This window comes from Aythya marila (genome assembly GCF_965140915.1).
Source record: "Aythya marila genome assembly, chromosome: 8".
Lineage (NCBI taxonomy): Eukaryota > Metazoa > Chordata > Aves > Anseriformes > Anatidae > Aythya > Aythya marila.
The window spans coordinates 6,342,263-6,354,658 of NC_139049.1; the positions used below are offsets into that span (position 1 = coordinate 6,342,263).

The following is a 12,396-nucleotide window of genomic DNA, read 5'->3' on the forward strand; positions in this document are numbered from 1 at the left end:
CCTGGGGAAGAAAAAAGCAGGCAGTGACTTCTTACCATCCTTTTGAGAACATCCTTGAGACAAGGACAGTAACTTGCCCAGAAAACGAGTACTTTGTGGGAGATTGAGTAGTTTTGGATGGGAGAAAGAAGGCAATTGAGTACTGGAGAGTAGCTTGATTTGTTTGTCTTCGGTGTAAGGTTCCTCTGATGGGGGATTATAAAATCAATAGAAAAGGCTTAAGGAAGCTAAAGATCGGTTACTGGAGGAGAGGACAAATGAGTATTGATAGTAGGAGTAGGCAACATGAGGTAAATATGATGGATTTTAACAAATAACTTCGATAGAATTAGCGCAGTTTATCCCTTCAGTCCCGAAGATTTAAGCAGCTGAAAAAAGCAAACATCCTAATCTTACGACTTTTAGAACTTACCTCCCTGTCTGAACCAGATTGTCCAGCTAGACATGTTCTGCATTGTTCTTTCCTCTATAAATCACTGGAACAGAATTCAGAAATTAAGGTGATTTCAATTAGAGTAAAGCAACTGCCTAGGGAGAAGCTTTTGAAACTGCTTTCAGCATCATATAGAGAAATGAAGCACAAGACTACTCTGAAGCACTTGCAAAATACGGTAGTATAGATTCAGATAAGTCATAGCCAGAGTAGTGATCTAGTTTAATCTGTAATTCGGTATGGCTATGCTACAAAAGCCTGCCTTTTGTTATGTACTGTTAGATAAACAGTAAATGTCATGTGACAGGATAGAATGGCATGATACTATAAAGGCAGTACCATAGGTAACAAGAATTTTTCAAATAATGCATTATAAGACAGGGGTGAGTCAACCCTGCACAACACTGAGCCTTAACTATCCAATATAACTTATTTGCAGCTTATTTGGTGTTACAATGTTAGTTAGCTTTACAAACATCAAGAATTTGGAATTTATGTGCTATGTGTTCTTACCCATTCCAACAGAGCTTCCAGAACAGGTTACTGAAATGATATGAAAGCGGTATGGATGTTAGATATCAGGTTGTAAACTGCAAAACAGTAGGCTGTACAATGTAGTCCGTGTTATTCAACTGTGCGTTTTCATCAGATAACTGTACTTACAATAGTTTAAATTTATGTCCTGGGAAAGGAATCCTAAGGAGATTACTGCAATTATTACTACTACAATTTTTATGTATAATACCTCCTATCCCGTTAGGAGTGGTTCATAAAAAGTTCTTAATTTTTTTTTCCACAAACAATAACAATATAAGACAAATCAATTAAAATCCTCTTTTACTTGCTTCTGTAGTCTAACCACTACTATCCCAGCTGAAACTGAACTTCTCTGCATTCACTATGCAGAGAAATGATCCAGTTGAGAAGCATCTGTGTAGATAAGTGCTAGTGATCCTTATGCAAGAAATACATCGAGACAACTTTTTTCTTGCATTAATCCCAAAATGTCCCTGTGAAGCTCTAGTCACAGATACTGCGTGATAGCACTCATAAAGGTTACTCTGGAGTCAACATTAATCAACATTAAAATAGAAAAGTTCTGGTTTGTGCTGCCTTTACTCACATAACTTCTGATTACATTTTAACAATCTAGCATGTATTGACAGAAATACATTGTTCAATTAAGTTTTACCTGAATATATTTTCTTAGGACAAAAAGTCAGCTTTGGCTCCTTATCGGTAACTGGAGATACTACCACTGTGTAGACGTCCCCACAAGGTATCTCAGTGATATCACAGTAACTTCGCCCAGAGCTAGGGGTACAGGTGAAATTGCCTTTTGACCCACGTAAATCAGTATTGTAGCTCTTTGCTTCTGCAGAAGCTCGCCAGTACACCCGGATACCGTTATTGCCAATTCTGTACAGCTTCACTCCAGAAGGACAGCAAGCACCTAATAAGATATTCAATGTATCAATAACCTTATTTGTAAATCCACAATACTTTATAGTGCATTTATACCATGTGATATGATTACTACCACACTAAATACCAGCATTTCAATGAGCAATTAGCATTTAGCAGAAAGCCAGAATAATATTGAATAGGGATGAAAATGTTCTATCAGACTCATATTATAGAGCTGGAATTTGGTACTTGTTCTATACACGGGAATATTGTTGCTCTTGCCTGTCTCGTGGAGGCTCTAGGGCTACCTAGAAAGGTAAGGATCCTTTTGTGGACTCCAGATTTTAATTATGCTCTAGCATAATTAAATATTTGGTTCTGGAATGTTGTTATTAAAACTTCTTTATATAGCCCCTGATAACAGTTAAAAGAACAGGGGTTGAATGATATGTGAAATTAATCCACAGTGCATTTATGTAAAAGAGGGAACTGCAAGTGTATTAACTATTTGTTGAATTTCAGCTTCGCTATTTGTACGAGAGGAACGCTATACCAAGTTGTATAGCAGGTCTTCCCAATTGCTTTTATTATTTACGTACTGGAAGAGTATCCTTGATATGTGCAACTGGATGTCAAACCAGTTTCACTGATTGCTCTCAGCGATACTGTATAGGTGGTGCCACATGCGATGCATCCCAGGAGACAGTAGGTTTGGAGACTGTGACATTTTGCCCATCCTTTGGAAGACTCCAGCACTGTTACATATGTCTGAGCACCCATCCCAGCAGACCAGCTGATGTTCGTTACAGACTGTGTCACTTGAGTCAGTGTCAGGTCGTTAGGGCAACAAGGAGCTTAAAAAGGGGAAAAAAAAAATGTTTTCTGCTTTTTACTTGTAAAACTGAAATAATTGAGGCATTGCTACTACGGTATTACATGTTGAAGAGTGAAGGAATGAAAGCTTGCTTACTTTTCAGGCAAGTATTAGCATAGTGAAAAACAGTCTCAGGCTGTACCTATGGTTTGTTTAAGCAGGGTCCATCTCTACTGGTCAAGTCATATGACTCAGTCTAGCTCTGTCTCTGTTTAAGTTTTCCTCCTTGACAAAATAAAATGACTGTTAACGGACAAACTGCCTGCTAAAAATTGACACTGGCCTACATTTATCCCACAACTGTGCCTGGGAATTATCTGGGCAAACAAAATATGACAAAACTGTGCTAACAAATTAATAGCAGGAAGGGTGGTAAGATGTGCTTTAATCTGTTCTTCAGACTGTTCCAGTTGTTGGGGTGGACACCACCTTATTGCTTCTCCTGGCAGTATTAAAAGTCAAAATGTTGACAAGGAGTTTATGCACTATATTAGTGGATGATGTTACTATAGTAGTTAGCTGTGACAAATGATAACTGATTGCACTCATGTTTCGCAGTATCAGTCAAATGCCCTTCTCTCTTTCTCTCACACACATTTAAGCAGAAGACATCCAGCAACAGAAAATATAATTTACACATGTGGTAATTTAAAAAGTTAAAACATAAAGAAAGTAGAAATATTTTAATGTCAAGATGCTAAATATTTTACAATTCCCACTTACCTGTCTCTAAAGGAACGCTGTAGCTGGGTAAGCTCTGTCCAACGGGTGACCTTGCAATAGCACTAACAGAGAAAGCTGATCCACAGGGAAGATTAACTAGGGTACAGAAGTTTCCAGAGCTTGTGCAATGCCAAAGTCCAGCTTCTCCTCGTGCAGTTACAGTATATGTAGCTTCTTCATTGTTAGACTGCCAATGCACAGTGACTACAGAAAGAGCCTCCTTTGAGATATTTTTAATTTCAGGACTGCAGGGAGCTGAAAAGTATCACAGTAACAGCTATTAAACAGTGTTTATGCATACTAAATCAGTTACACATGAAAATTACCTTCCAGTGAGAACTGACAAACTACTTCTGAGAAGTATATAATCCTTAAAGAGTTGCTTCTGGTGAGAAATTAGAACTTGTGAGAGAAAGAGCAATGTAAGTATTTTGCATAGAAAAACAGACTAATTTTAAATCTGAGTTTCAAAAACTTGGAGCATTGAGTAGCTTTCAGTCCAACCCCTTTTAAAGTCCCCAATTACAATATATTTCTAAATATTTCCAGCAGGCTTTTTCATTTGGGTTAGTTATAGTACCTTAGCACTCCCTCTATTAATTCTTTTCATCCATTAATCACTGCAGCCTAATTATTTCTAAAGGAAAATCAGAAAGATCATAATACCTGTTGCCACATATTTAGATGTGCATGATGTGTTGCTGCCCCTGGCCTCGCTGAATGAGTAAACAGTGATGTTGTAGAGGGTGTTGCAGCGCAGAGCAGACAAGGTGCAGGCCGGGGCGGTGTCGTTGCAGAGCACAGCACTGCTCCCCTCAGCAGCTTTTGTCTCGTACAGTTCAGCACCGCGGACAGGAGCCCAGGTCACCTCCACAGTGTCACTTGTCACCAGCACAGCGTGGAAGTCACTGGGGCAGCAAGGTGCTGGGAGAGGCAAGAAAGAGGTGGAAACTTCAGCAGGAACAGAGACCGGGCATTAAACTGAACAGTGTTGTGTTGTTTACTTCTGTGCTTCATATCTCAAATCTCTAAAAGTGTTTTGTTTTGTGCAAATTGAATACCATTAATTCCAGACTTACTTTTTGAATTACTTCCATATCCCTCCTTTAATGGAGGGCATTCTAATGCAACACATATTTTTATATATATAGAATTATGTATGTCCTTGATTTAAAATTCCAAGTAACTCGAGTAACATTAAAGTAACTCCAACAATGTTCTTCACATTTAAATTGTTATTTTTAGTTTTCCAAATATGAAAACCATCTCTAAAGAAGTTTACACTTTTGTACATCCTTCTCAAGGCAACAGAAAAAAAATCCAGGACTACACTTCAAATGTCATCCCAGGACTGTGTGTTGTTCATACGTTCCTGTCTAATGTTTGTAGAACATAAAGCTATCTTCAAGTTTGTAAGTATGTTGCATTTGACTAGTTAAGTTAAAATCAACTGCAATGTGAAGTGGTTATTTTTCTCTGCCAGCTTCCGTGTGTTTTGTCCCCAAATTGAATAAAAACAGTTCAAGTCATTATCTCGCAAAAACCAAAACCAAACAAACGAAAAGTCCAGTCAGCTCTATCATAAATACAGTTAACGGATCCAAAATGAATTTGCAAGAATATATTAATACTTACCAGTGGTGTAATTGAATACATCGCCTAAAGGACTCTGCCCTGCCTTGTTGTATGCAAAGACGCTAATGAAGTAGGTGAAACCGCAGTCTGATTGGAAATGGCATTGAGTATGTGATGTGTTGCAGTGCACTTCCAAGCCATCGTCACTCTTCACAAAAACCACATAATAATGGCCAAAATTGACACTAGACCATGATACCAACAAGTTGCCAGGTTCATCCTCTTCAATTGATATATTTCCTGGGGCACAAGGGACTGAAAAAAAAAAAAAGGAATTGTCATCAAAATATTTTAAAGTTATACTTTATGGAAAAAAAAAAAAGTAAAATCGGGAATACAGGAATATACAGAATTATCCTACTCAGCTTGAACATTTATCATTGTCTTGATCAAAAAAAGCAACTCATACCTCTTTACAGAGGATGCTTCTTACGTTTAGATGAAAAGTGAGTATGATTTTTACAGAAAAAAAAACAGATTTTACCTTTATCCCTTACATAAAAGAGACCTGCTTGAGCCCCCATGAAGAAAAAGAGACACTAGTCGGTATTTGAAAAGGAATTGGCACGTTCTGTGCTCACAAATAGCAGTTTTGGATGAATACATGAATAATATCTTGAATAACCATCGACATCCAGAAACCTTTATGTGAAAACTCTTTATATACTGGTATGAAACTCCCTGACTCTGTCTGACATAGAAGAATCTTTTGCTCAGCTTTCGTTTCTGGTATCATACCAAAATTTCACAATAAACTTCTAACTCCATGTATGTTTGTTTGTTTCCTCAAATAACATTTTTCTTTCCTCTCCTGGTTCAAAAAGTATAGCTTGCTGCTACTAGAACATAAATGATCTAATTGAAGCAATGTTGGTTGAGAAGATTACAGCCAACAGCTTAAAAGTGTCTCTTGCTAAAGGCTTTCATCCCATTAGAACTACTTTTGAGTTACTCACAGGGGTGATCTCTAACTGATACAGTGAGAGGTCAGAATGAGACAAGTAACATTAAATAAATCAGTAAATAAAGCTCTGTCCTTAAGGTAGCACATAATAAAAATGGTTTAGGTTTTGTTTATGTGAGCCATTCATCTAACAGATCAGGAAGCACAAATCTCTGACATGGCAGTGGTGCTCAGTAGCTGAGGCTAGCAGTCTTTTGTACTGACAAAGCTGCAACCTGCAAACAGCCTGTGACTATCTGAATTCAGTTCCATGGCACCATTTAGCTGGGAGTGGTTATTTGTTAACCTGCTTTCTAAGTTGCAACTGAATCTAGCCTAGAGCAGTTCTCAGCCTAAAGCCAGTTCTCCGTGCTATTTCCTCACAGACTTTTCCCAATCTATTTGGAGCAGATCTGTTATACCTTAGATTAGTTTTACACTCAGAAAATTGACTTTAGAACAAGTACTTCTGGGAGGAGGAAAATGCAGGCTTATTGTTTCAGCTAACAATATGTATACTGATGCAAGTTTCTCACAGAAATATGAAGAAAATTTAGGCTATTATCCCCTTAGTACAAAAGTATATGGTATAGTTCATGTGCAGAGTTCAGAAGCAGAAACAACTATTTGAGAATCATGAATTGTATCGGACTAGCATTTGAAGTTAAAGAAATGTATGTTAAAATGCCATAAGCTATGTAAGAATCAATGATTCACATACTAGTTTTTAAGCTTACTGCATCAGTAGGTTTACTGGATCCAGCATCATTATGTGCTGTGACAGAAACAGAATATTCAGATCCACACTGGAGTGGCAGTACCATGCAGGAGGCAGAAGATGTGTTACAATTCAGTTTCAGGAGTCCACTGGAGGCTGTCACAGTGTAAGTTAGAGCTCCTTCTGCTGGCATCCAAGAAACAACAGCTCTTAAAGCACCGCTATTGAAAACTACTTGAACATCCACTGGTGCCTGAGGACCTATGGCATATCAGTTAGGAATAATTGTAAGTACAACTTTGCATATGGCCTACAGACATGAAGTTTTTCAGAACTTGCAAATGAAGTACAATTTTTTGTGGTGCACACCTTACCCTTGTTCATAGTAAAGTTGCAACATAATTTTCTAAATAAATGATTCTGTTTGTACGCTGACATAAAGCTTTCTGTTGAAATTCCTTGCCTTATTTGAACGCTTGCTGTTCACAGTTAGAAAAATCCCCCAAACAGTTTAAGCTTGTGTAATCCTTACCTAGGCCTGTAAATCTTCAGTGGTAGTTAATGGCATGTTTGCCTCAGTAACGCTCATTAGACATAGCCGCACCATCTGGTTTCCAGGAAGTTTGAGATGGGCTAAGATTTACATGTTCTGAAAATCTACCCAATATATCTTTGAAAAACATAACACAATGAAGTCATACACACACAAACACTTCTTCGTATATCCTTTTCTTTTTTTTTAATGCTTACTTAGTTTTAGAAAATAAAATTTCTTACTTGTTCTTTGGTTGTATGTGAAATCATCTCCAGGAAGCCCATTGGCATTCCAGGCATATGCCTTGATAGTATAGAGAGTTCCTGGATCTAAATTTGTAAATACGAAGGAAGTATTGGTGGTGTTCTGCTTCAGCATTCTGCCCAAACCATCCGATCTCATCAGGGACACAGAGAATCCAGCTGCCATATACACAGCTTTCCAGCTCACTGCAATGGAGTCACAGCTCGGGGAACTAACAGACAGAACTGGAGCAGCCAGGACTGTTGAGAAAGAACATCAATTCAGCTTGCAGTTAGCTAGTAATACTGTTCGGAAGGTCCAAATTCCAGGTGAATATACAGAATACAAAATCAACAAATTATTAAAACAACAACAGGAAGACAAAATAGTGCAAATTTGACAGAGTAAATCAGGAAACTGATTTGGTTTATCTATTATGTAACAGGTTTTGTAAAGTGAAAGCAACTCATACACATTGTATGAAAGTAGTGTGTGCAGAAGAATGAAAATCACTAAGAAGATACTGTATTTCCCATCGTTTAAGTTTTGCATTGTCTTATTTTTACTTTTTTTTTATGTATTCTGTTATCTCAAGATGTGTCTTTGGTTAAAATAAAATCAGTATATTCATACAGACTCTATTAAAACTTCTCTATTAAACATTTAACTTAATGTCACAAAGCAAACCACCAAGTCAGACCTATGTCCTGCTCATTAAGTTAGAGACAGACAAATTCTAGTCCTCAAAAACTGCAAGGAGAGTATGCTCAATACAATTTAAAATACAAAATTATAATAAGTGGTACCGGTACATTTCTGGGTTACACTGTTTCTTTTTTGTTCCATATATATATATATATATATATATATATATATATATATATATATATATATATATATATATATATATATATATATATATATATATATATATGTTATACTATATATATTTAAGCTAGGATGCTTCCATGAGTGCTTTATAGTATAATATTAAAGAATTTGAAATAAAAATAAAGTCCACCTGTTTTTGCTTTTCTGGAAAGTGAAGGCTGGCTTTTTCCTCCTGCATTTATAGATCTGATAGTGATTCTGTACGAGGTGGCAGGTTTCAATCCCATAACTGTACCCGGTGGATTTGTGACTATAGTTTCAATGCAGGAATCTCCATCTTGTGCAGACAGTAGATAACTTGTAGCTCCAGGTACCGCTCTCCATTCCACTGTGATACTGTTGCTAAGTTTTGAGTAAGCTTGATTGATAACAGGTATGTCTGGAGCTAAAACAGAAATAACAGGAGACGTGCTGACACTGGGGTACTTAGCCCTCTAAAACAGTGTGCTCTGAACATTGCACGAAGACTGATCAGAACAAATGGTCTACACTTTCTATTAATGTTTTAATTTTATTATTCAATTTAAACGAAGTTAAATAGTACAGTGTATTTACTTTTGTTTCAGGAAATAAAACATTTTTCAGTGCATGCTGAATGACTACTGAAAACTGTGTAATATTTCGGTACTCTTATGAGACTTGCTACTGGTGTGACACACATTTGTCTTTCAAGGGTGAAAGACTGCATCAATTAGATTGATAGGTACTGTTTGGGATGATGTGGCTTTCTAGGGTTTTCTTATTACACAGGTCTGCTTGTCTTTCCCACAGTTTCTCTGGACAACTTTTTCCAGTGTTTGACAACCCTCACAATATAAAACTGTTTTCTCCTCTTCATATGGAATTTGTGTCTGAATTTGTGCCCACTGTCTCTTGTCCTGTTATGGGTGCTTCTGAGAAGTTTGGTTCCCTCATTCTTTCCCATCAAGCAAATATATGCAGATTGCTGAGATCCTCCCTGAGCCTTTTCTTCTCAAAGCTGAACAGTCACAACTCTTTCAGCCTCTCCTCATATGAAAGACATTACATATATCAAAGGCAAATGATTCTGCACTAAGTCTAAAACAAGTGTAAATTAACATTAACAAAACGTGTAATTTTCAGGTATTCTAGATCATTTTTAATCTTCCAATTAAGATATTCAGTACTCCTGAAATCAGTATTGAAATGGGGGACATCAGTATGCTCCTTGAGGCAAAATTACTTGTAGCAATGCAGCTAATTTGGGATTTCCGAGATGGCAGAAAATATTAGGCATAGGTGTACAACCCTTGAGCATTATCTCCACACTCTTAGACCCAAGCATTCTCATTTAGTTACAGGCATACATCTTCTTTTGCCCCCTTTTAAAAATGGTAACATATATTCTATATCATGATACCTATGGAACATCTTTCTCTGTCTTTCTCTGTCTTTGGGCAAATTGTCAGCTACTGCACTATGATCTTATTTTTCCTTATAATAAATTATCTTCATAAGCAACTCATTAAAAAATATGTGCAGGAAACCCTTATGAAAATCTAAGGGAGTTGCTTGCCCAAAGGTCAAGTAGACAATATATAGCATATGATTTATATCAGAAATAAATTATAGACCGTGAGTCATTAACATCCGTTCTTGGATAACTAATCTATCACTAGAGGGGTTTTATATTTATTGGGATAAACACTGCTACTTTTTAATTTTGATGCTTAATTTTTAAGTATTTTAAAAACCAAATTTCAACAGAATGTTTCTCAATTACATTTCAGCGGTGAGATAAAAAAGGAAATTTGTTTATGCAGATTCTGCATTATCCATCAATGACTTTACGCTACAAGTCCTTTTGCAAATGAAACAAAAATATAATTTATCAGCATTAGTACCAAAAAATGTATCCAGCTTCACATCAGCATTTGTAATGAGAAAGTAGATGATTTGGAAAGCTGCAGTCTGAGTGAGCTGTGTGTGGCAGTTTAGGGAAACATGCATGAAAAAAGAAGAGGGGAAAATGAGCTAATCATGCTACTACTGAACTTGGTATGAGGACCAACAAAAGGCTTCAACAGGAACGGCAGCTATTCCCTACAGGTACAATAAACACCAGGGATGAAATTCCAGTGCTACAGAAGTCAATGGAAATCATATTTCATGTAGGTTCTCTTACTAACCTGTTGACTGCATAATCTGTGTTTCAGCCAGAATAATTCCATTCATGTCAATGGCTTCTGCTTGTATAACATAAACAGTATTGGGAATTAATGAAGTTAGCGTGCCTGTAAATGTAATACCACTGAAATGAGCCTGTAAAGAATGGCCCACAGTATTCACAGCTGTAGCTGTGATTCTGTAGGTAAAGGCTCCTGAAAACTTGGGCCATCTGAGATAAATGCTTCTTGATGTCACATCATATATAGACATAGAGAAACCTAAAAAACAAACAAACAAACAACAACAACAACAAAACAGAAAGAAAGAAAAAAAAAACACAATCAGAAAAACATTTCAGTAAATCCAACTCTAGCAAGAAAATCAGTAAATCTCACTCTTGCTCTAACAAGACTCTAACAGTTCAGTATATGCAGAAACATGTACTATCATCCTTCTTAGAAAATGAATCGATTCTGAAAGCATTCCTTGTAGTCTTGCATTCCTCATATTTTAATCTAGTTAATACATGTATGCATGCTTAAGACACTAGGAGCTCTTGGCACAAAATGTGAGATTGTAAGAAGTATAAAATGCCATGAAATATTAAAAACGTTTAGTGCTTAGGAGATAATACCAATGTCATGGTATAAGTGGCCTGTGAGAATCTTTGTGCAAGTGTTCAACAGAATTGGGGCTCTTCAAAATGAGATTTCAAGTTTATAAAGATATCAACATAGATTTTTTATTTTTATTTTTTTGAAACTCAATCAAACTTGAAAACATTTTTGTTTATAAAACTGTGAAAACAGTACTTATTATAAATCAGAAACTTGTTTGTTCTCTTCAGACCCATTCAAAAATAAGCATGCACAAACAAAATGCCATTTTGAAGATTTACCTGTGCTAGATGAAAAAACCTGAAAAGGAAGATGTAAAAAATTAGAAATACGAAGTGAAATATCTTACTTGGGAAATTCAAAAACTGCTGATAGTACTAGTAACAGCTTAAAACATTACACTTTTTAGCACAAAGCTACTGATGTGATGTATTTGTTCCAATTCTTTAAGCGCAGATGGTTTGTGCAACCAGTGAGATTTGGTACAGATGTGCAGATTGCATTACTTCATTTTCCTCTCTGAATCTGCCTGTTGAGTTAGTGTTCACTTGCTGAAAGACTTTGAAAGGACCCTAAAATACTGTTTTATGTTTGACACTTATTTTTAAAACCTAGCCAGTCGCTTGTAAATATTTGCATAAGGGTAACAGTAACAAAGTATGAATGTGGAAGCTATTTGATAGTCTCTATCAAATAGCTTTTAGCTTACCTTTATAAAGAGCACAGTATCATTCTAGAAAATAATTTGAAAGAAAATCAGTTGCACTCACCATTTCTAGGCTGTTGTAAACCAGTCCAAGGAAAACTAATGACCGACTTTTTAAGCCGCACATCGTGACAGAACTTTGCTCCAGGCTTCACATCTGGATGAGCTCAAGCCAATGCCTGCGATGAGTGGAAATACTTCACAGCGGCTCTGCGGCCACAGGAGCTTTACTCACAGGGTGAGGGCAGGCTGCCTTAGCTTGGGCCCTCCTCTGTGGCAGTCCCACACAGAAAGGAGCTTTTAGGCAGGCAGGTGGTTGTTTTTTTTTTTTTTTTTTTTTTTTTTTTCTTTCTTCAAGATACAGTCTCTGTATTGAGTACACATGATACATGAAGTAATGAAGCTCAACACAAATTAGGAATTTGCTGTTTAGTTCACTGTTGCTACTTTTGTCCACTTACAAGCACCTTTTTTCAGTCTGGTATTAACCCCTCGTCATACTTTGATTGGAAAGATGTTGTACCAGCCTTAGCCTCCCTCA

The 12,396-nt window shown here is 36.7% G+C and overlaps 1 protein-coding gene across 1 annotated transcript; it reads right to left on the reverse strand.

The window, feature by feature from the left end:
- Positions 1-704: 704 nt before the first annotated feature.
- FNDC7 (fibronectin type III domain containing 7) lies at positions 705-12,386 on the reverse strand. Its single transcript, XM_082765817.1, has 12 exons — positions 11,920-12,386; positions 11,431-11,449; positions 10,553-10,810; positions 8,533-8,787; positions 7,511-7,771; positions 6,737-6,994; positions 5,073-5,327; positions 4,104-4,361; positions 3,438-3,692; positions 2,440-2,694; positions 1,626-1,886; positions 705-976 (listed from the first exon to the last, which is right to left on the reverse strand). Exons 1-12 carry the CDS (start codon positions 11,980-11,982, stop codon positions 933-935), a joined length of 2,442 nt encoding a protein of 813 aa, XP_082621943.1. The 5' UTR covers positions 11,983-12,386; the 3' UTR covers positions 705-932.
- Between the last annotated feature and the right edge of the window lie 10 nt (positions 12,387-12,396).